The 22,946-nt window shown below is 45.4% G+C and overlaps 1 protein-coding gene across 9 annotated transcripts in view; it reads right to left on the reverse strand.

Annotated features, from left to right (window-relative positions):
* SPATS2L (spermatogenesis associated serine rich 2 like) overlaps positions 1–22,946 on the reverse strand; it is a 134,895-nt gene that overhangs the window by 5,855 nt on the left and 106,094 nt on the right. For all 9 annotated transcript variants that reach the window (XM_059727218.1, XM_019492317.2, XM_059727217.1 and 6 more), the window contains 3 exons: positions 16,068–16,126; positions 6,418–6,527; positions 2,045–2,147 (listed from right to left, as the gene is read on the reverse strand). In XM_059727218.1, the coding sequence (XP_059583201.1) occupies positions 2,045–2,147; positions 6,418–6,527; positions 16,068–16,126 (272 nt within the window). The remainder of the gene's footprint in view (positions 1–2,044; positions 2,148–6,417; positions 6,528–16,067; positions 16,127–22,946) is intronic.

Genomic DNA, 22,946 nt, shown 5'->3' on the forward strand with positions numbered 1-22,946 from the left:
GGAGCATGAGATCACTGAATGCTACTCAGCTGTTCTTTCCACAGCAGGCCGGCTAGGCTACTGCGGAAACCAGTGTGGGCATCTAGCTGCTACCATGAAGCATGCTCTTTGCCTAGTGACAGAAAAGACATCTTTCCTTAAGACAATTAAAAAAAAAAGTACAATAAACATGAGCTATGTTGCAAAAATATTACTGGAGGTGTGATTTCAACTCACGACATTTCACAACCCTGATGTGGCATACCTGTGAACGTACAGTAAGTCCCACTGATTTCCTGTCACTCCTTTCATGCTAAAAAGTCATAACATCCTTCCTTTGTCCAAACTTTGGATTACCTCTTCTGCTTGTCCACAGAGAAGTAGACTGGAAGGAAGAAAACTAGACTAGAAGTAGAAGGAAAGGAAGGATGGAGAGCAGCAGAGTAAGGACCCTGGACTTCAGAAAAGCGACTTTGACTCCCTCAGGGAACTGATGGGTAGGACCCCCTGGGAGTCCAGTCTGAGGAGGCAAGGAGTCCAGGAAAGATGGCTGTACTTTAGAGAACCCTTACCCAAGGTCAGTCTGCAAATGAGGGGCAGGTGAGGTTAGAACACAGTACAGACTGCCAGAGCAGTGCCTAATTCAGTGGTTCTTAACCTTTTTAAATTCAAGATCCCCCACCACATAACCTTTCTGAATTTGGAGGCACCCCATTTCAAAAACTAATTTAATTCATTATTTTACTATGGAAAGTGATCCCTGGTAATGTCTGATGGCCAAGAGCTCCCAAATTGATAATAATGTCAAAGCACACAAAGATAAAAATATGGACGCTGTTTTTGTCACACAAAAAAAAGCATGGAAAGATAATAGACCAATTTTTCTTCTGCAAAGAACTCAGGAAGACCAGAACAGGTCAGAATGCGTTTGACACTGGATTCCTATTTGAAATCTCTGCCTTCTGCCTGGGTTTATTTTGTGAATTACGTGTCAGTGTTTGCACATTTAGCAGGCATAATGTTGCACAGCACCCTTAAAAGAATCTCACAGCAGCCAATGCTATTGTGGCACCCCAGCTGAGCAACACTGGCCTAGCTACTATAATGCACAGCATCCCTTCTCATGTCAATAACAGTACACCTAAGGACTGCACTGGCATGACTCCTATGGAACTACGAATGGGCTTAAAGAAGAGTAGGTGCCTATATATATTACTTAACTACCCTAAATAAGTAACCTGTGAAGTTCACTGCAGCTGGATGTAATTTTAGCAAACAGTTCAGTAAGATCTTAAAAAATGAACAGACGCTTATATCAACAGGAGCTGCAGCTTCTCTGGTTAGGATGATATTTAAAAACTTTCAAGTCTTGAAGCTTTAGGGCATGTGATAATTACTATGAGGTCATATGAACAATTAAATGTATTATTTAGTGGTTTAGACATTCCTTTGAAACATCCTGAGTTGGCTGGCAGCAGACAGGATTCTGGGTTAGATGGACCCTCACACTGTTCTGCAATAGTAATTCCTATGGTCTAATGAATTAAACTGTGACTCGAGGGAGACAGTCCTTAGGCCATGTAAACACGAGATTCATTCTGGCAGATTTTAAGTTTTGTTCTTGCTATTTATAACAACACCTTCAAAACCTGAAGCTAGAAATTGTTCTCTCCCAAGAACACATGGATTCATTATTATGTTGTTGTTTGCTCATGAGTGCTGAGGCAATTTTTATTATTTATTCATTTTTTATGGTGGGAGAAACCATTGAAGCTGTTTTAAAAAAAATCTACAAGCCATTATGAAATATAGTAGGAAATAAAAGAGTTCAAATTTTGCATGAGAGACTGACATTTAAAGCAGAAAATAGAGGCAAGTTTCTCAGCTAATCTGTACAAGGATGATTGGAAAGACAAACACCTTAAGTCAAATTCAGTCCCTACAAAAACCAGTACAAATGTATGAAATCAGTGGACTTGCTCCCTCTTATGGCAGTACTGAGTCTAGCACACAAAAGTCAAATATTCACTATATTCACACAGTGTTTAAAATCACTCGAACTTACTTTCTCCGCATTGCTGAATTTGGGTCTTCAGCTGTTCTATGTCACAGGTGAATCGGGCAGACCTACCCAGTTCTTCATCATATTTGCGTTCACTCACAAAGTGCTACAAAATATAGTGCAAATAACATTGACTTCTATTTTAAAGAATCCCAAAAGTATTATTTTGAGGGGGAAAAGTCATTATCCTGAATCCTGAGTTCATTATCCTGAAATCACTTTAAAGCCTCAGCCATCTGTTGTGCCATGAATAGGCAAGGCAGGCTGTCTGAGCAGAATCTGAGTAGGTAAAACGGGAGTATTTTCCTACCCTGTATTAAGTGCTGGCAGTGTAAGACCCTAAAGTAGGTATAAACTACACTGCAATATGAACCCACTTGAAAGCCCCCTTAAACTACCACAGCAGTGTCATAGGGCTTCAAGGTAGATGAGAATTAGATCTAAATGGCCCTGATGATTTTGTTAGGTCAGTCAGCCACGAATTTCAGTGCCCAAAAGATTTTTTGAACGCGCTCACAGGACAATTAGTGTGGCTAAATGAACTTTGGCACAGTTTGCACAGGAGTTTATTGCTCCTGGGAAGAACTAGGGACGGGCTCTTCTTGATCTGCAGCTCACAAACAGGGAAGAATTGGTTAGGGATGTAGAAGTGGATGGCAACTTGGGCAGCAGTGACCACGAGATGAACGAGTTCAGGATCCTGAGGAAAGGAAGGATAGAGAGCAGCAGAGTAAAGACCCTGGACTTCAGAAAAGCAGACTCTGACTCACTCAGGGGACTGATGGGCAGGATCCCCTGGGAGGCCAGTCTGAGGGGGAAAGGAGTCCAGGAGAGCTGGCTGTACTTTAAAGAGCCCTTACTGAGGGTGCAGGAACAAGCTATCCCAATGTGGAGGAAGAGTAGCAAATATGGCAGGCCACCAGCCTGGCTTAGCAGAAGACTCTTTGGTGAGTTTAAACACAAAAAGGGAAGCTAACAAGAAGTGAAAGCTTGGAAAGATGACTAGGGAGGAATATAAGAATATTGCTCAGTCATGCAGGGCTGAAATCAGGAAGGCCAAAGCGCAAATGGAGTTGTAGCTAGCAAGGGACGCCAAGAGTAACAAGAAGGGTTTCTACAGGTATGTTAGCAACAAGAGAAAGGTCAGGGTCTCTTATTGAATAGGGGAGGCAACCTAGTGACAGATGATAAGGAAAAGGCTGAAGTACTTAATGTCTTTTTTACCTCAGTCTTCACTCCCAGACCACTGCACCTGGCAGCACAGTTTTGGGAGAAGGTGAGCAGCCTTCAGTGGTGAAAGAACAGGTTAGGGACTATATAGAAAAGCTGGACGTGTACAAGTGCATGGGATTGGATGCACGCATCTGAGGGTGGTGAGGGAGTTGGCTGATGTGACTACAGAACCACTGGCCATTATCTTTGAAAACTTGTGGCAACTGGAGAAGGTCCCAAATGATTAGAAAAGGGCAAACATAGTGCCCACCTCTAAGAAAGATAACAAGGGGAATTCAGGGAACTACACACCAATCAGCGTCACTTCAGTCCCTGGAAAAATCATGGAGCAGGTCCTCAAAGAATCCATTTCCAAGCACTTGGAGGAGAAGAAGGTGATTAGGAACAGTCAGCATGGATTTACCAAGGGCAAGTCATGCCTGACCAACCTGATTGTCTTCTAGGAGATAACTGGCTCTGTGGATGTGGGGAAATCAGCAGATGTGATATGCTTTGATTTTAGCAAGGCTTTTGATACCGTGTCCCACAGCATTCTTACAAGCAAGCTGAGGAAATATGGGTTGGATGAATGGACTGTAAGGTGGACAGAAAGCTGGCCGGATTGTTGGGCTCAATGGGTAGTAATCAATGGCTCAGTGTCTAGTTGGCAGCTGGTATTAAGTGAAGTGCCCCAGGGGTCGGGCCTGGGGTTGGTTTTGTTCTATACGTTCATTAACAATCTAGAAGGTGGGATGGATTGCACCCTAAGCAAGTCTGTGGATGATACCAAGCTGGGGGGCATAGCAGATGCACTGAAGGATAGGGCTAGGATTCAGAGAGACCTAGACACACTGGAGGATTTGGCAAAAAGAAATCCCATGAGGACAAGTGCAAAGTCCTACACTTAGGATGGAAGACTCCCATGCACTACTACAGGCTGGGGACTGACTGGCTAAGCAGCAACTCTGCAGAAAAGGACCTGGAGGTTACAGTGACAATAAGCTGGATATGAGTCAGCAGCATGCCCTTGTAGCCAAGAAGGCTAATAGCATACTGGGCTGCATTAGGAGTATTACCAGCAGATCAAGGGAAGTAATTATTCCGCTCTGTTCTTCACTGCTGAGGCCACGTCTGGAGTACTGCATCCAGTTTTGGGCCCCCCACTATAGAAAGGATGTAGGCAATTTGGAGAGAGTCCAGCAGAGGGCAATGAAAATAATTTGGGGCCTGGGCACATGATTTATGAGGAGAGGCTGAAGGAAATGGGCTTATTTAGTCTGCAGAAGAGAAGACTGATGGGGGATTGGATAGCAGGTTTTAATTACCTGAAGGGTGGTTCCAAAGAAGATGGAGCTACACCAGAGGACGGCAAAATATGGCCCATGGGCCGAATCCAGCCTGCCAGTCCATTCTATCTGGCCCATGGGGCCTCTTTAAAATGGAGACAATTATTACCTGCTGGTGGCTGCCTGTCTGAAAGCCAGCAAGGCATAGGAGCTGCCAGCAGCACAAGCCATCAGCTACAGGAGCAACCAGCTTGGGCTCTGGTTGCAATGCAACCAACCCAACTCCAACCTGACCCACCCCACCCCACTCCGCTCCTACCTCCAGAAGCTTCTAAAGACTGGAAGCTTCTGGCTAGCAAAGGCTTCTGCCCTGGTGACCCTGTGGCTGTTCCCCAGCACCCAATCATCCGAGAGTTGAAATTTGGGTAAGAATGGGTGGGGGATGGGGGTCCTGGCCATGAAGTGGGGAACTGTGTGCTGCTGGGATGGGCCAGGACAGGCTGGGCCAGGTCAGTGTGGCTCCATGTTGTGCCATGCTGTGTGGATCCCAGCCTTGCAGCCTGGCCCATCCCATCCTGGCAGCATTCAGTTCCTAGCTGCAAGGCCAGGACCCGCACAGCGTAGCTCGGAGCCAGCTGAGCCCATCCCATCCCTTCCTGGCATCATGCAGTTCCCAGCTGCAAGGCCAGGACCCAGGTGGCGTGGCACGGAGCCAGCACGACCTGGCCCATCCCGTCCCCTCCCCTCCCAGCAGCACAAGATTCCCCTGGATATGAGTCAGCAGTGTGCCCTTGTTGCTAAGAAGGCTAACAGCATACTGGGCTGCATCAGTAGGAGCGCTGCCAGCAGATTGAGAGAAGTGATTCTTCCTCTCTGTTTTGCACTGGGGAGGCCACAACTGGAGTATTGTGTCCAGCTTTGGGCCTCCCACTACAGAAAGGAAGTAGACAAGTTGGAGAGAGTTCAGCCGAGGGCAACAAAAATAGGGGGCTGGGGCACGTGTCTTATGAGAGGCTGAGGGAACTGGACTTATTTAGTCCACAGAAGAGAAGACTGAGAGGGGGGATTTGATAGCAGCCTTCAACTACCTGAAGGGGGCTCGACAGAGGATGGAGCTAGACTGTCCTCAGTGGTGGTAGATGACAGAAGAAGGAGCAATGGTCTCTACTTGCGGCAAGGGAAGTTTAGGTTGGATATTAGGAAAAACTTTCTCACTAGGAGGGTGGTGAAGTGCTGGAACAGGTTACCTGGAGAGGTGGTATAATTTCCATCCTTGGAAGTTTTTAAGGTCCAGTTAACAAAGCCCTGACTGAAATGATCTAGTTGGGGATTGTCCTGCTTTGAGCAGGAGTTTGGACTGGATTACCTCTTGAGGTCCCTTCCAATCCTAATTTTCTATGATTCTATTATTCTAATTAGTCAGCAGACCTGTGTTTCTGTGATATATTTTGTCAGTCATCTTCAGCCTGAGCTGGTTCTTTAGGGCACTGTAAAAGAGGCACCTGACTGAAGGTTCAATTTGATACTTGAGAAGAGACACTTGTATCATTCATCAGAATGAAGGGGGTTATTTGGACTTTAAGCTTGCAGACATAATACTGGCACTGACAGTACTGAGCCACACAAACCACAAAAGCCAGCGCAACACCTTTTAATGGGGTGCAGTTTGCTTTTCCTCCATGTTGGCTTCAGCTTATAAATTGGAAGTGCTGTGGGAAGCTCTGACCATATGTCCTCCTCCGCCAAGTCTCTAGAAAGCCAGCTGCCTTGTGAGCCTATATATTTATAACATGGACCCAAACTTAGGTTGGTAGCATATGATCAGTATCTATGTAGAGGCAACATATTCAAATGGAAGAAGGGGCTTCACAGACTAACCTTAATTTCAGCCCGTAGTTCAGATAGCTGTGCCTCAGCCATCTGACTTGCTAGGTCTGTCAGTCTTTTCAGCTCTTCAGCTTTTTTCTGACGAGCATTCAAGATTTCCACTGCCAGACAAAATGAAAAACACATCAGTGTTAGAATCATAAATACTTTATAATTATTTATAAATACTGTATGTACATCAACAGGTAGAAGATATACAACATAGCGCACCATATACCTAATGCATTTCTATCTACATGACATTGTTTTTACATAAGAAGCCCAATCAGTACATTTAACCTAACTGCCTAGTGTTAAGACAATCCAAAACTGAGATGTTGTTAGAAAATCAAGGTTCAATCAGCTCTTCACCAGTTAGACAACCAGGTGCTCTCTAGGCTTTTTGAGCTATTTCCTATGCTTTATTTCTGAACACCAAAAGCACAGAGGGCTCAGCTGAAATGTAAAAAGCAGCAGTGTGCTAGCCAATAACAATTTATCTGGGTGCACAGTATATTTTACTTATATGGGACCATTTTATTCCCTTGTGAAAGAAGTATGCTTATATATAGTTTATGTTTAATTCACAGGAGTTATTGTTTTGCTTTCAAGTAGAGATTATCATCTTACTCTGTTTCAGCAATACAATCATGTACCGCTTATACTGTACATGTCAAAGTAGTATTATAAAAGCATAGGACTTTTATTAAAAATATTAAAGGCACACCACTATAAACCTCATACATCCTGTATAAGGAAATGCTGAATATTTTATATTTTGCATATGGAAAGAGACTTATTATAAACTGCAATAAATTTGGCCTGCCATCTTAATGCTTAGAAATATATAATGAGCATATTTTGTTAGCTAATTAAATTTACAGTTAGTTAACCAACAAAGGTCCATATAAATGTAATATCTCACCCAGCAGCTGGGAAATGGTGGGTTTGCCTTTATGAGAGGAGAGGGGAGGTTCTATCTTAGCTCCTGTCTATATTGCAAAGTCCTGCTGGCAAAGCTATGGCAGGTAAAGGTGGAAAAAAATCCTCAGTGCAGATGCAGCTCTGTTACCTACTGGTGGTTTTTGTTGTTCAAAGGAACTGGTGGCAGAAAAATGAATGGCAGAGCTAAGTCCTCAACAGAGCACCCAGCTGCCTTAGTGCTACTGCTACTGCATCAGCAGATTCTGTAATGTAGATTGGGATTGTCTAACTAGCAGCCCACATGCAGCCCACGAGGGGTTAAATTGTGACCCTCAGGCTCCTGCTTGGCTGCTGTTCCCCCCATGACTCTGGCTGCAACAGCATCCAGAGCCTCAGGGTTCACCCTGCTTCCTCCAGCTGCTGCTTTCTCCCTCCTCCAGAGAGGATGGGGCAGTGTGGCATGGTGCACAGAGAGCTGAAGGTCAGTTCTAGGTTGTACACAGGGTGCATGGGAGGGGGATTGGGGTTGCATGGGGAAGGGTGCCCACATGGGCATGTGATGCAGCAGGGAGCTGGCGAAGTGTCCATGCAGCACGCAGCCCAATCACCCATGTCTCTTCCCTGATAGAGACTGTGCAGTGTGAGTGAGGCCCCTGCTGGCGTGGCTCTCAGGGACTTAGAAGTTGGAAAGCCCTGATGCAGACAATGGCCCAATAAATGCAAAAGAATAACAACAGCAGTGTTTTGGTTAAAGCACAGGAACAGTAGTCAAGTAACCTTGGAGAGGTCCTCAGCTGATTAAATTGTCATTCCATTTACAATTAACTTCAATGCCTCCTAATTTTTCTGCCTCACTTTATTACAGATTTCCTGAGTGATCTTGGCAAGCTCCTTATCCTTCTTTGTGCTTTAGTTATATCATCTTTAAAATGAAAGTAATATTACCATATCTGACTGTGGGTTTACATTACTTAATCTACTAACATTTCTGAAAAGCATTGTGATCCTCACATGGTAAACCCTTTACAAGTGCAAAGTGCTATTTATGTTCTGTGGTAGCCTTTTGCTTTGCTCCCTACCTGTTCTTTAATTCTGCCTGAAAGAAGACAGAATATAGCTTCCAACTCTGTCATCAACTGAATCTCTGATACATGAGCAAGCACTATATTACAGGTGTTTTTAGTGATCTCCTTGGCTATGCTTTGTTACTTGCTGAAGTTTTTTTTAAAATAATGCCAGTATTGCAGGTGCAGGACCAAATTTTCCAGAATGAATGCCCAAACTGTGCATTTAAACTCCACTGTATCATGTGGTTCACACACATGTATGTTTTCATACATAGTTATAGTGACCAGATCTGGGAGTCTGACCCAGTGCCTATAGAAATAGTATAATTCTAATGGTATAAATATGGAAATAGAGAAAAGGGTATAATCCTTGTTAGTAAAATACTCCTTTATATGGGAAGTTATGAAGGTAGATAATATTAATTAACATCTTACATTTCTGTAATAACTTTTACACACAGAACTAAAAGCACTTCATAGGTTTTCAGCCTTATAAGAGCCATGAGAAACAGTACAAGCCTCACTATAAAGACAAAGACCTATCCAAAGCCACGTATCATGACACTAGAAAATCAGCAGAAGCAGAATCTAAGTCATGTAATAACACAGCACAAAACTAACAGTTATGTTACATCTTAGGATATATAATTTATAATGCGCTAATTTATTTCCAGCCCAATGATACCATCAGGTCTGGACTGTTTATTTCCGAATTGTCTTTACTGATGCATTTAGGACTTGGATCCTGCCCCACTGACAGTAGGAATTTAATGGGAATTTTGCCAGTGACTTAATTGGAAGCAGGAACATGCTGTACAGGTGATTACATTGGTCTCTATGGGTAATTGAGCAGCTGCAGACATATTTCCATTTTCAAAGAAGACCTCAAGAATAGGCTACAATCCTGAACTCCAGATCCACACATCTTTCATAGTTGCATTAGCAGAGCTCTCCCAGGAAACACTGCAAATTATATTAATGTGGTCCTTGAATGCCTCATTCCCAAGGACTAGCTCTGTGGGTCCTGCATGAGAACTCTACAACGGATGTACCACGACCGTCCGCACCAGCGACGGAGAGACCGTAGTGATCCCCATCCGGTTGGGGGTGAGACAGGGCTGCCCCCTCAGCCCCATCATCTTCAACCTAGCCAAGGAACCACTCCGAGCAATGGCAGGCGGCCCTGGTGGGCTCAACCTATACGGCCAGAAATTGAGCGCCCTGGCCTATGGCAACGACCTCGTTCTCCTCGCCCCCAACACCACCTTCTGGTGGTGCAGCAGATGCTGCAGCAGATGCTGGATGTGATGTCTTAGGTGGCCAGGTGGATGGGCCTGCGCTTCAATTTCCCCAAGTGCACCTCCCTGCACATCGATGGCAGGCAGAAGAGTCGCGTCCTGGACTCCACCCTCACGATCCAGGACCAGGCAATGAGGCACCTGTGCGATGGCGAGGCCTACTGGCACCTGGGGACACTCACCGACCACTGGGCTAAGCAGACACCAGAAGAGACCATCAACGGGATCATGCAGGATGCCCACAAGCTGGACTCATCCCTGCTGGCCCCCTGGCAGAAGATAGATGCGGTGAACACCTTCCTCATCCCCAGCGTTGTGTTTGTCCTGAGAGGTGTGGCGATCCCCAAGACCCCCCTCAAGAAGGTGGACACCAAGATCTGGCGGCTATTGAAGAAGTGGGTGCACCTGCCGCTAAGGGCCAGCAATGAGATCCTGTACATCCTCTACTGGCAGGGAGGTGCCAATGTCCCCCGCACGGGAGATGTCTGCGACACCGCGGTGGTCACCCACGCCTTCTGCCTCCTGACCTGCTCAGACCCCACGGTAAGTATCATCACTGCCAGTGCCCTCAAGTAGACCACCCGCAAGAGGACTGCGAGGCAGCCAACTGGACGTGACTTGTCCACCTTCTTCAGTGGCTCGCTGGAGGGCAAATTCAGCAGAGACAGTGGGGACTTTGCCTCACTGTGGAGCCGAGCCCACAACGCCACATGCCACCTTGGGAAGTGCATCAGCTGCGCCTGGACCTGAACCTGGACCGAGGAGTGCTGGGAGCTGGGAGTCTCCCTGCAACTAGCCCCACTAGCTCCTTGCAACTGCGTCACCGTGATGCCCCACGCGAGGACCTTCCTGGAGTGGTTCCTGAAGGACACCATCTGAAACAAGTGCGCTTGCAACCTGAGGGCCAAACCCGACCAGGGCAAGGTTTCTGACGTCACCTCAAAGTGGAACTCCAGCAACCACTTCAGGCCCAGTGGGAGCTTCATGCGCTTTGTGGACTGGCGCTTCCTCCACCGTGCCTGCCTCAACTGCCTGCCTCTGAATGAGGCTGCCCGGTTCGGCCACTGGCATGAGGTGCCGACGGTGCGGCTACCTGGTAGAGACCCTCCCCCACGTGCTGTGCAGCTGCAGGCTGCATGCCAGAGCCTGGCATCTCTGCCACAAGGCTGTCCAGGACCACCTGGTGAAGGCCATCCTGGCTGCAGCAGGGGAGATCTCTGTGAACCGCATCATCCTGGGCTGCGAGAGCCAGATGTGACCTGACATCGTGATCACCAATGAAGGGGCCAAGAAGGTCATGATTGTGGATATGACCATCCCCTTCAAGAACTGGCGCCAAGTCTTCACCGACGCCCAGGCTTGCAAACAGGAGAAGTACTCCCTGCTGGTTGACATCCTGAGGGGCCGCGGCTACAACGTGACGGTCGGCGCACTCATCGTGGGAATGCTTGGAGCCTGGGACCCCAGCAAGGAGAGCGTCCTGCATGCCTGCTGGGTCTCCTGCTGCTATACCAAGCTGATGTGCTGCCTCATGGTGTCCAACACCATCTGCTGGTCCCATGATATCTACATGGAGCACATCACGGGCCACCGCCAGTACTCTAACCCCACCAGACGAACCACCACCGGACCGGACCCAGAGGGGACCACCTGAACCCCCCTCTGCACCAGATGGACTTCACTTTGAGAGGAATCTTCAGCAATGGACCACCCCGCTCCACCTGAAGAGGATCCCCGCGATGAGCCTCTATATGGACTGAGACACTTCGTTCGACCTACTTCCTCCACCATTGCAGACCATTGTATGGGTTTGTGTGTATCTATCTTCTTTCTCTCTCAGCATCGCAAACCCCCTCCCTCCCCTTTCCCCACCCCCAGGCTTAGTTGGCTAACACTATATTTTCTGTAACCTAGTTGCCTTCCCCTCCTCACCCACATCTCTTTAAGGTTAGTCCCTCACTCGGGCGATTTGTATTTCCCTACTGGTTTTGTCATCTTTTTGGATTCACAATCCTAAACATCTACTAATAAAATTCTATTTGTTCACCAGGGAGGGTAGCTGCTCTGACACCTCTCTCCAATGAGAGTCTGACAGCATAAGCAACTGGCCTCATTAATTCTTATAAACCCACTATGTCCTCTGATGGATAGCATACAGACTGGATTGCAGCCACCCCAGAGGAAGAGGGATCTTGGGAATCTCGTGTTCCAGACTTTGTACTCAACCACTCATGGCAATCCAGGCAGAATCCAAAATGTCTCTTGGGATAAGCTGGGGACACTGATTATAGTCCCTCTGAGTTGAAGGCTGCTGAGTGACCATATTGGCATGGGAGGGTAGACTAGTAGCCACTGCCCCACAGCACCTGGTTTGTTAACTGCTTGGAATGCTATTGTTCTTTTTCTACATGTATTCTTACCTCAATGGCAGAGATAAGAGGTAATCTGGCTGTAGAAGATAGTGTGGCTCTATGAGGCAGACTTGATCACTGCCAAGGGGCAAGGAGGTTCTGCCAGAGGTAGTGAAGAAGCCATGCCTTCCTGGTCTGGCCATGCGTGTGTCTCTTGAATGCAGAGGGACGTGGGGCAGTTTCACCTGGCTGTGGTGGGGGTGCTGCCATCCTTGAAAGTGTCTTGCAGCACTCCTAACCCCACTTGAGAATCACCGATATAGGTAGATCAGGTGCTGGTAAGTCCATCAGCACTGGTATATCCCCTACAGGAGAGCTGAAGAATCATGCTTCTAAAGGGAGGCAGAACATAACTCATAGTTCTTTGGAGTCTTACACCCCAACTTGCTGACATGTCAGGTTCCAGGCCCTTCTAGGCCTTTGCTATAATTCTGCAATGCCAACAAGTCTTGGGGATGACTGCAATGTTGGTGTCTGTGTTCCCATGTCTATGTGGATTTCTGCTGTCACTCTTTCAGACCAAGGCTCCATGTTTTTCTTTCCTTCACTACATCTCTTAGGAGGTAAAGGATTATCACACCTGGATTCTGCAACAAAGAGAGCAATTTACACTGTCTCTGTTTTGTAAGCTGCTTCTAGGTTTTGAACAAGTCTGTATGCGTTGTTAGTCCCTTCAGCATTGAGTGCAAAGATGGCCTTCATGGTGCTAGGTGGAGTACAGTACTGAGCCAAACTCTTCAATTTTGGGTCTGACATGAAACCCAGGGATTTAACCAGGAGAAATCACTGAAACTTGTTCTTTTGCCTTGTGCATTCCAGATAAATGGCAAACAGAGCAAATTTCAGGGATATGTTCTCTTCCTAAACAAAAAAGACATTTTGTATGGCTATTGGAAGAATGAGGCTGCTGCATGAAGGACACAGTCTGAAGCCTGAAAAAAGATGGGTTTTGGGCAAAGCCATTATCTAAGTGTAGGAAAAGTATCTGTTCCACTGAAAAAATATTAGTTTTATAATTATTGTTATTTTTAGAACTGTCATCTACATCATGGCAGTGCTTTGTGGCTTGGCACCACCAAAGGTGAGGGCAGGTGCCAAGTCAGAGCTTAAGAGCTACAGTCTAACCTGTTCAAAGAAAACAGAAAAAGAATAGAGGGGTAAAAAAATTCTCAGAAAACTTTTTCCAAGATAGTGAAGATGCTGAGAGGGGTAAGTAGACCAGGGTGGGTCGGAGCTACAAGGAACAGAAAGAAAAGAATGCTCGATCTCTAGCCAGGCAGTTGAGAGAAACCAAGGGTGTAAACACTTTTATCCCCATGTTTTAGAGGGCACAAGGAAGAGAAGGACTCTGCAAAATGGACAGAATCTCAGTTTTTAAAATATGGTTTTCTTCTGAAAAGTGACTGTGAATATAGTGTCTTTTTATTTAGCAGATCTGCTTCCTAAATGCAGATCTACCTCCAGATGCATCTACCGATTTTGATGATATTCTGAAGCTGCAGATGCATCTACAGATTTTGATGATAAAAATATTTTTGTTGCCTCTTCCATTAAGGGCACATTGACTGCGTCCAGACAAGTGTGGATATTTGGTTCCCCAGAGACAAGAAGCAGCAACACACTTTGTCCCTGGGGAACACTCATGCTATGCACCCTCTGCCCCACAGCAGGTTACCCAGGTGGGGTAGGGAAGGCTGGGATCAGCAACTATGCTGGCCCCAACAGCCTTACCTGGAGTCCTGGGGGCTAGGGAAGCTGCAACTGTGGCACTCCTGCAGTTGGAGCCAGTCAGCAGCTAGAGCATGGCTCTAGCAGGCCAGGCTCTGGTTTTGGGCAGTGCGCACTGCAGCCATGTGTGCTGCCCCGCTTTTTCTCTGTACAGCTTTTTTTGACCCCAGAATTTCCTGGGGTCAAACCCCTCCCCCCCACGCTGCAAGGCAGCAGCGTGGGAAACACCTGAATGTGCGGTATGTGGTGCCACATACTGCACAGCCACACTTGTCTAGACACAGCCATTAAGCATATTGGTAAAGCAAAACGTGTCGAATAGCAGCTCAGAGTGTGGGACACACCCAGAAGTGAGAGTGTTTACGTAGGCAAGTACTTGAAGGAGATTCCAGCTCTCCCCATCTTACATGTGTTGGCTCTGCATACTACTAAGAGATAGAGGTAACAAAAAATATTTTTCTCATCAAAATCTGTAGACTTTTCAGAATATGCACAGGAGGCAGGTCTGTTGAATAATTCATAATTGCTTTTCAGAAGAGAACCACATTTTAAAAACTAAGATTCTGTCTGTTCCCCAGAGCCCTTACAAATCCCATCAAAATCTTCAAAAAAATGTTTTTGCCTTTGCTTATCCAACATTTCTCTCTCCTCTACAATCCTGTGTGATGCTGGTTAGTTGCTTGTTCCACAATGCAATGTGTTTACACTGTGTAGAATCCAGTCTTGCAAGCCAGCTATTGGCATCAGTGGTGACTCCATAGGCAACTGGTAGGGGAGGGAATGGGGGGTATGTGCCCCCCCTAAGATTGGCCACTGCCACCCTCTGCTGGGGGTCACCGCTCGCTTTGCTGCGCTCACCAATGGAATCCAGCTATGAAGTTGATTAAATGCAGCAAACACTAAGCAGGACTATGGTTCCATGTTGGGCAGCATGGTGATGGGAACCTACCACAAAGCTAGGTTACTATAGCCCATCTGAATTAAATATATGGTTCCAGTCATGAGCGGGGGCCAATTAGCCCATGGAGCTTTTGTGGGGGGTATCTGCACTAAACACAAAAACTAAGCAGTTCTGAACTGTGGGGTCACCATGGCTTGAAATGCTGTTGATTCTGCTAGGACCCAATCCAATAAACTATATGGTAAATTCCAAGTCTTTGGCTTTGGACTAATTTCATGCACAGTGAGCACATCTATATGTATAATTAATGTGATGTAATCAATGCTGGTGCAGTTCATGCTGGAGTTCATTGCCCCTGGGTGCCATGTTTGCATGTATGCCTGAGACCAAACATGTTGAGCCAGGGCAGTGCAGCCCCAGCTGGAAGGGGGCCCAAAGGGGTTAGCCTGTCAGTCCGGGGCTGCTCCAACCCGGATCAATGTGCTGTGGAAGGGCTGGCTGGGGCACGAGGGTACTGCAGAATGGGGCTTGCTGGCAGGCAGCCCCCACATTGTAGCACCCTCGTGCTCCAGCCAGCCCCATCAGCATCTACACGTACATCGTGGTAGAGTAAATAAATCCGTTGTAGGATAGTACTTCCACTGTAGGATAGTACTTGTGTCTGGCAGTACTATTGTGTGGCGGTGTTAGTTAACTGCATGTGTAGATGGTGATGTTTTACTGCATAGCTAATTAGTCAGCTCCAAAGTGAACGTCTTGTGTAGACATGTCCAGTTGTAGTATATATAAGTAGGTACCAAAATGCTGCCTAAAAGTGTGTTTATGGAGTACCTGTGCTACAACCTGCAGCAGTTAAAAAAAAAAGTAGCACACAACAATTCTAATGAACTAAGTGTATGGGTTCTATATGCAAATTGCTACAGGCATGTTTAATTTCAAGGTCATTGCTTTTAAAATTGCTTCTCATTTCTGTGTGCTCATGAAGAGCAGAGTCTGATGTAAGAAGTGGCTGCTGAGGGGAAGCAGAGAGCAAAGGGGGCTACCAGACTCCCCACATTTATTTCCCCTCCTGTAGCAGTAGGAGGGGGAAAATTCAAGGCAAACCTCCAACACAGTAATTAGATTCTATACCTGGAAAACTATATAACAAATTTATAAATTTTTCATATATACAATCTAATTACTGGGGGGGGAGGGAGGGGGTCATCTTATAATCAATGTTGTCTTTATTTGAGTAAATGAGGTACTATATCATTTTTCTGCAGAAATGAAAACAACCCATTATCTCAACTGTTCCAAAACACACAAGCTCCCCATTATGTTTTATACTTACTGGCTTCTTCTTTAACTTTATCAATTTCTGCCATTAATGACACTTCTTTGTCTATGATGCTAAAAAGGAGAAAAAGAAAAATATGGTTTAATTCAAGATAAAACTATAATGTACAGCAGAATTAAAAAGATAATTTTATGATAATACATACTATTATACAAAAGGGTTCAAAACACTCTTTCTGGCAGTTTTGGAATTACTAAAGTGAAATATTGGTGAAAAAGATAAAGTAACTAGAAGCAAACCCAGACATCAGCCAGTAGTAACCAATTTAATAAAATGATGACATGATTGGCCAGTCTGCCCTTCTGAATTTATATGCTGATGCCTCCGATTAAACTGCAGAAAAAAAACGGTGGGTGCAATGATACTCAAGCTACCTAACATTTTCTCTTTTTCATGACACAGATGCACCCTCCTAATAGCCATGTTGACATGATTAATTTCTCTGTGCGGTTTGCTACAAAATTTATTTATGGCTATGTAGGAACTACTGCTTTTGTTTTTAAGTAATGAAGGAATTAGTCAGTTTTTATATAAAGAACATTGCCCAAAAGGTTACTGGCTGGAGGATTTATTCTACTTCTCCACCAGTGTTTGTAGGAGCTAGAAGTTAGGGTAGGTCCAGTGTCAGTTCCCTTCCCACTTCCTGACCTCTCACTGTGGAGACAGAGCTCCTGTGCCCCTCTGCCATTCACTCTCCATCTATGCTTTTAACTAGGAAAGAGCTGACAGAGGGTCAGCGGTACATTTAACACCAGTGCAGTGTTTAGTGATGTAACAACACTGCGGTGAGCTCCTCAATGGATGGTACTCCTGTTTGTAGCTTTGGTCTCTCATCCCAATGATCTACTGTTTATTGATCATTATCGATATTAAGTGTTCAGTGTGGAGGAATGCAGAGGGTTTTGGTTTTGGCTTTAGGGACAGTGATGAAAAGTAGGTCTGATACCACAACTAGGTCCAGGCAGGTCACTCGAGGGACAAGTGGAAAGTTTTGCAATATAATCAGTCATCTCTAAGTGCAAGTCTTGGCACTGAATAGGGTATTAGGACTTCAAGATAAAAAAAATGGCAGCATGGAATTTGGCTTTCTTTCTGGGTCATGTCTGGCTCATCTTACTAATATGAGGAATGGAATTGTTAGGGGTATCTTTTATGGGACCAACTACACAGTTGGAACAAAGCTAGACAAGCTTTCAAATGCAAAACACTCTTCATCATCATTCTGTGAGGAATCTTACGGAAGTCAATGGGATTGGAGTTTTATATGGAGAATGACTAGGCCTTGCTGTCTGAGCTGTTGTCTTGGCAGGACTATAATATTAATAATATGAGGCAGAGTGATTTATATTAAAAACAAAGGACAGTATAGCCTCACAGCACTCCCAGTGCAGGCCTGTCTCTGGTTGTCACTTTGGCCCACAATAAGAGCAGCTATGCTCTGGATTCTCTGGATTTGTAAACAGATAGAGTGAAATCTAGAAACAGACTCAGAGTAAAATCTTCCTCTATCAATGCTCTGAACACTTCTACATTCAAACCCCCTCACTCCCCCACATTCTACACGTCTGGTAGTTCAAATCTGAACTTAGCTAGAAGCTATTTTGGGAAACAGGAAACTGAACTGTTGCTCCAGTAAATCCTAATCACACCTCCTGAAACAATGATGGAGATAGTTCCATCTGGTCTGCAATGAAACATGCATGGGTTCAAACATCCCTGTTCCAGAAAACAAGTTACAACAATTCAGCTTCCTAGTGCAGGATGAGCTCATTGTGATCCTAAACTTGACACCACATTGTGTAACAATAAAAACAGGCCATGATTTTCTTCTACCCTTTTCTCTTCACACTGGTATAGCTTCACTGACTTCCCAATTCAGTATGCCCTTGAGAGAGATCTGTCAGTTGACCCATCATATATGGAATGTTCATTGACAGAAAAGGACAGGAAGGAATCATGTGGAAAGGTCAGTAGTATACTCAAAAAGTTTCCATGAAGTCAGTGACTGGAGAATAAGGCCTTTGAAGAATAATGGGAGTATAGGAAAGCTGATGCCAACAGCAGTACAAACACCAGAACTAGAGTACAGGAATTTCAAGTGGAAATGGCAGCATTCCCCTGAAAAGGAGAAAGAGTTCAGCCTGATTGGCCACGTCCACATGAACTTGGATATTTGGTTCCCCAGGGACAACTAGTGGTGGCATACCTTGTGCCACTGCTAATTGTCCCTGGGAAACACCTGTGCCACGTGCCCTCTAGTGTGTGGCAGGTTACCCCAGGTGGGGTAGGGAAGGCTGGGGCCAGCACCGAGATGGCCTCAGCAGCCTTACCTGGGGTTTCCTGGGGCTGCAGTAGCTGTGATTCTGCCACTTGGAGCCTGGCTGGCAGCCAGAGTGTGGCTTCAGTTTGCCAGGCTCCGGTTTTGAGCAGCAGGTGCTGCTCCTGCATGCACCACTCTGCTTTATTTTTGCCACAGTTTTTTTGACCCTTGGATATCCAGGGGTCAACCCCCCTCTCCCCCTCCTCCCCCCAAACACTACTCCCTTGCAGCTTGGAGAACAGCTGGATGTGCAGTATGTGGTGCTGCAGAGGTGTCTGCGGTGCCACATATAGTACAGCTGTGCTCATCTGGATGCGGCCATTGAGTCCAAACCCTCTGCTTGGCAAAAAGGCTAAACTGTCCTATACAGCAGATATGCTACACCATTTCTGCAAAATAGAACGTTAAGTCTCCTGGAGGCTTTTACTATATGAGAAAAACAGAGAGCAAAGACAAAGGCAAGTTTCAATGCATCCTTGTCAAGTAATTTAGTAAATGCCCCTTCCCTCCTGAAGACATCTGGTATATCAAAAAAGTGTAGGCAGTATGATTAGTTGAATGACTAAGTAATTTCCTTGTAAAAACTTATCAACTCTATGAAAACGAGAAACCCTTTGTGAGCACTGAGGTAGATCTCTATGTGGCAAACCCTGTTTTCTATTTTTTTCCCCTAGAAAAATATCTTATAGTAGAGAGAATAAGAGGCCTCTTACAAACGTAAAGAGAACAGTGAATGCTGGGTTGGACCTCACATAGAAAAAAGACAAAGGGGAAAGAAAGGGAGTGGTGTTATTTCCCAGCTTGGAAAAAAATGAGGCAGAGTAAGAACAAGAAGAAAATACTTTAAGGAACATAGGGCAGTTATATACCTAACTCCAACAGCAACACAACACACACAATTTGCGGCAGAGATAAAAACTAAACCCAGGTCTCCTGAGTCCTGCTCCAGCACTTTAACTATAGATTCCTCCTTCTGAATTGTTGTTTTTCTCTTTACAGGGTTTCCTAAAGGAGAGACAGTTGCCTTCAGTTTAGCAAAGTAAAGCAAATGTCTTTGTAGGGTGGAAGTGAATGACAAGGTACCAGTGGCTGTTTCTTATGTGACTGGGCCACCAGAGCCAGACTACAAACTAAGAGAACAAGACCAGTTTCTAGTCTATGAAAAGTCTCTCTTTAGTACAACATCACAACTAGTTATTTACAGAATAGGCAAAAGCAGGAAACTTTTATGCTGGAGTAAATCAAGCTGTCAGATAGATTCTTCTGATTAAAAGACACGCGAGGCCCATTTCGCGATGAGTATTCTCTAGGCATATCAGCACAACTTGGAACCCACATAGGCAGTTGATAATTCCAGTCTGTTGATCTGAAAAGCAACAGCATCTCAGAATCTATTTCTTATTAATCATCTGTGACCAGTGACCGCACATAGTATTAAACTTCCTTGACCAAGTGCCCCAGTGGTACAATGGAACAGTACAAGTGTTGTTTATGAGCTCAGTAGCAAGTCTTGTTAATTTGTACACAACGCCTTCTTCTGTCCCCACCCTTTTCCAAAATATGCTGTGGCTTTTGATGCTGGTTTCTTTGACTTTAAGAGTCTTATGGACTTTTGCTTTTGCTACTCAGGTTTTGAAAGTGCATCTCCAGGGTATCCCGCAGCTTATATAAACACAAACTTTTAGTTGGGGAAAAAACCAAAAAGTTACAATTCCACATAAGCCAACTGCATCTAGTTCAACTCATGTCACACATGTTTTCTCTACATGCCATTAACAGACCTTTGAATATTTGCTGAACTCCTTGGCTGGTTACATTTTCTTCCGATGCCAAATATAAAAAGGTTTTATTACCTAAGCAAGAATGAGATTGGAACAGCCCCAATTTTATTGCATATTGCACAGCTAATCACAGCAATAACTTGTAATTTTCTAGACAGGTTTCCACTTCTAACCTATTTTTGTACACTATAAAGAATATCTCTGGAAAACTTTCAGATTCTACATAAATGGGGCTTACAGAAGAGCTGAGATAGAGAGTAACAAGCCTGAAAGTGCCTCTGCAGCTACAAGCTGTCGCCTATAAAGATTTTAGAATTAAAAAAAAAGTGATAAATGTGTCATTCATTTGCCAGTATCAGAACAAGTAATGTCTTAGATTAAGTGTGACAGTCATAGAGAAGTAGGGCTGGAAGGGGACCTCCAGAGATCATCTAGTCCAACCCCCCTACCTAGGACAGGATTATCCCTATCCAAACCATCCCATACAGCCATAATTTAACCTCTACATAAGGCCCTCAACCCTGACACAACACAGACCTAACACCCTAACCTGTCACAGGTAAAGCAAGGGACCCATGGCAGCCAATGTCCTGCTTCTATAAAACATTGTCAATATATGTTCAAGAGATCCCGGGTAGAGGGCCATACCCTCTGCTATAGAGGAAGGCAAAAAACCCCACAGTCCATATCAATCTGATCATGGGGTAAAATTCCTTCCTGACTCCATATATGACACTTGGTCTGACCCTGAGCAGAGGGGCAAGACCCTTTAGTCAGGAACCTCCAGCTTTGCTCCTAGCAGGAGAATCTGCACACCCCAGTTGAAGTACCCAACCTCAGTTGTAACCAACACCCAATGCCTCTGGGGAGGCTTAAAAACACCCTGACACATACAGCAGAAAAAAAAAGGGTGGGGAGGAGTAAAGGGAAAAGGGCAGGAGCAACCAGCAAAGTCCAGAAGCATGGAAGATGCCCATGGCAGAAAATAGGCATAGCTACGCCTAGATCATCCCCAACCAGTGACTATCCAACTTCTTCTTGAACATCTCCAGTAATGGAGAGTCCACAACTCCCCTAGGCAGTCTGTTCTACTGCCTTACTAGTCTAACAGTGAAAAAGTTTTTCCAGATATCCAATCTAAATTTACTTTTCTGCAACTTCAAGCCATTGGTCTGCCTCCTCTCTGCAGCAAGGGGGAAAAGGTGATTCTCTCTTCTTTATGGCAGCCCTTCAAGTATTTGAAAACTGCTATCATGTCCCTTTTTAAGTGCCTTGGAACATATCTGTCTCCTTCAGCCTCTTCTATATGACTTGCCTTCCAAGCTGTTGATCATCTTTGTTGCCTGCCTCCGGACCCTCACTAACTTCTCCATGTCTTTTTTAGAACGTGGAGCCCAGAACTGCACACAGTACTCTAGATGAGGCCTAACTGATGCCGAGTAGAGAGGTTTGCACCTAATACTTGTATTGATGCAGCCCAAAACTACATTTGCCTTTTGTACAGCTGGATCACACTGTAAACTCACACTGAGTCTGTGGTTTACCAGGACTCCAAAGTCCTTTTCCATAGAGCTGCCAACTAGCCAGATGTTCCACACTTTGTATTTGTGTTTTTGATTATTCCTCCCAAGGTGTAGAACCTTGCATTTGTCCACACTGAACTTCATACTATTAGCTCTAACCCAACTTTCCAATCTGTTGAGAACCTTCTGAATTATGCTTACATTCTCCAACGTGTTCACAATCCTTCCCAGTTTCATATCATCCACAAACTTGCTCAAGAAGCTTTCTATGTCAGCATCCAAATTGCTAACAGTGTTGAACAGGACTGGCCCGTTCCCAGAGTTGTGATGCTTCTTCACGTTTTTTCTCCTCTGGATTGGGTGCTCTGTTGGTGGAGGGTTTTGATCACCATCCACTGTGGAACTGAGTTTAAAGCCCTCCTTACTAAGTTGGCCAGACAATGCCCAAAGATGCTCTTCCTCATTCTCACCAGATGGATTCCATCTCAACCACACATTCACTTCTAGAATACAACAGTCTCTGCCTGGATCCTTGCCTTCCAAGGGAAGGATCAATGGGAATACCACTTGAGCGCCAAGCTCCTTAATCCTTCTGCCAACAGCCTCATAGTCACCTCTGATCGAGTCAGTCTAATTTCTGGCAGTACCGTTGGTGTCTACATGGACAAGCAGGAAGGAACAATGGTCAAAAGGTGGGATGAGCCTTGGCAGATTCTCTGTGATGTCCTGAATTCTGGCTCCAGTCAGGCAGCACACCTCCTGGGCTCTCAAAAATGGATGACAAATTGGTGCCTCTGTCCCCCACAGAAGGGAATCACCAACAACCACCACTCCTCTCTTCCTTCTTGGTGCAGTGGTCCTGGAGACCCTGTCCTTGGGGGCCTTGTGCTTCCTGCTCTCTAGGCTGCTGCCTCCTCTGCCTCATGCCTGCAGATGTCTTCTCCTCTGCCCCTTCCTCAGCAGTTCTACTGCAGAGTGCTTGAAAGTGGTTGCTGACTTCAGTCTGCTACTCTTCAATCCTGAGGACCCTCCTTCATTAAGTAGTCACATGCTTTCACTTCTCCTCATTGCCCTTCAGTGGCTCCAGTAACTTTTGTCCAAGTAATCTTCTTGGTCCCAGATGCAATGCAGTATGGACACCTGTGCTTCCAATTTGTGAATCTTCTCCTCCAGGGCAGACACCAGTTTACACTTGGTGCAGATGAAGTACTCCTGACCCTCTGAGAGGAACATGGACATAGCACATGCC

The sequence above is a fragment of the Alligator mississippiensis genome, chromosome 4, assembly GCF_030867095.1.
Source record: "Alligator mississippiensis isolate rAllMis1 chromosome 4, rAllMis1, whole genome shotgun sequence".
NCBI lineage: Eukaryota > Metazoa > Chordata > Crocodylia > Alligatoridae > Alligator > Alligator mississippiensis.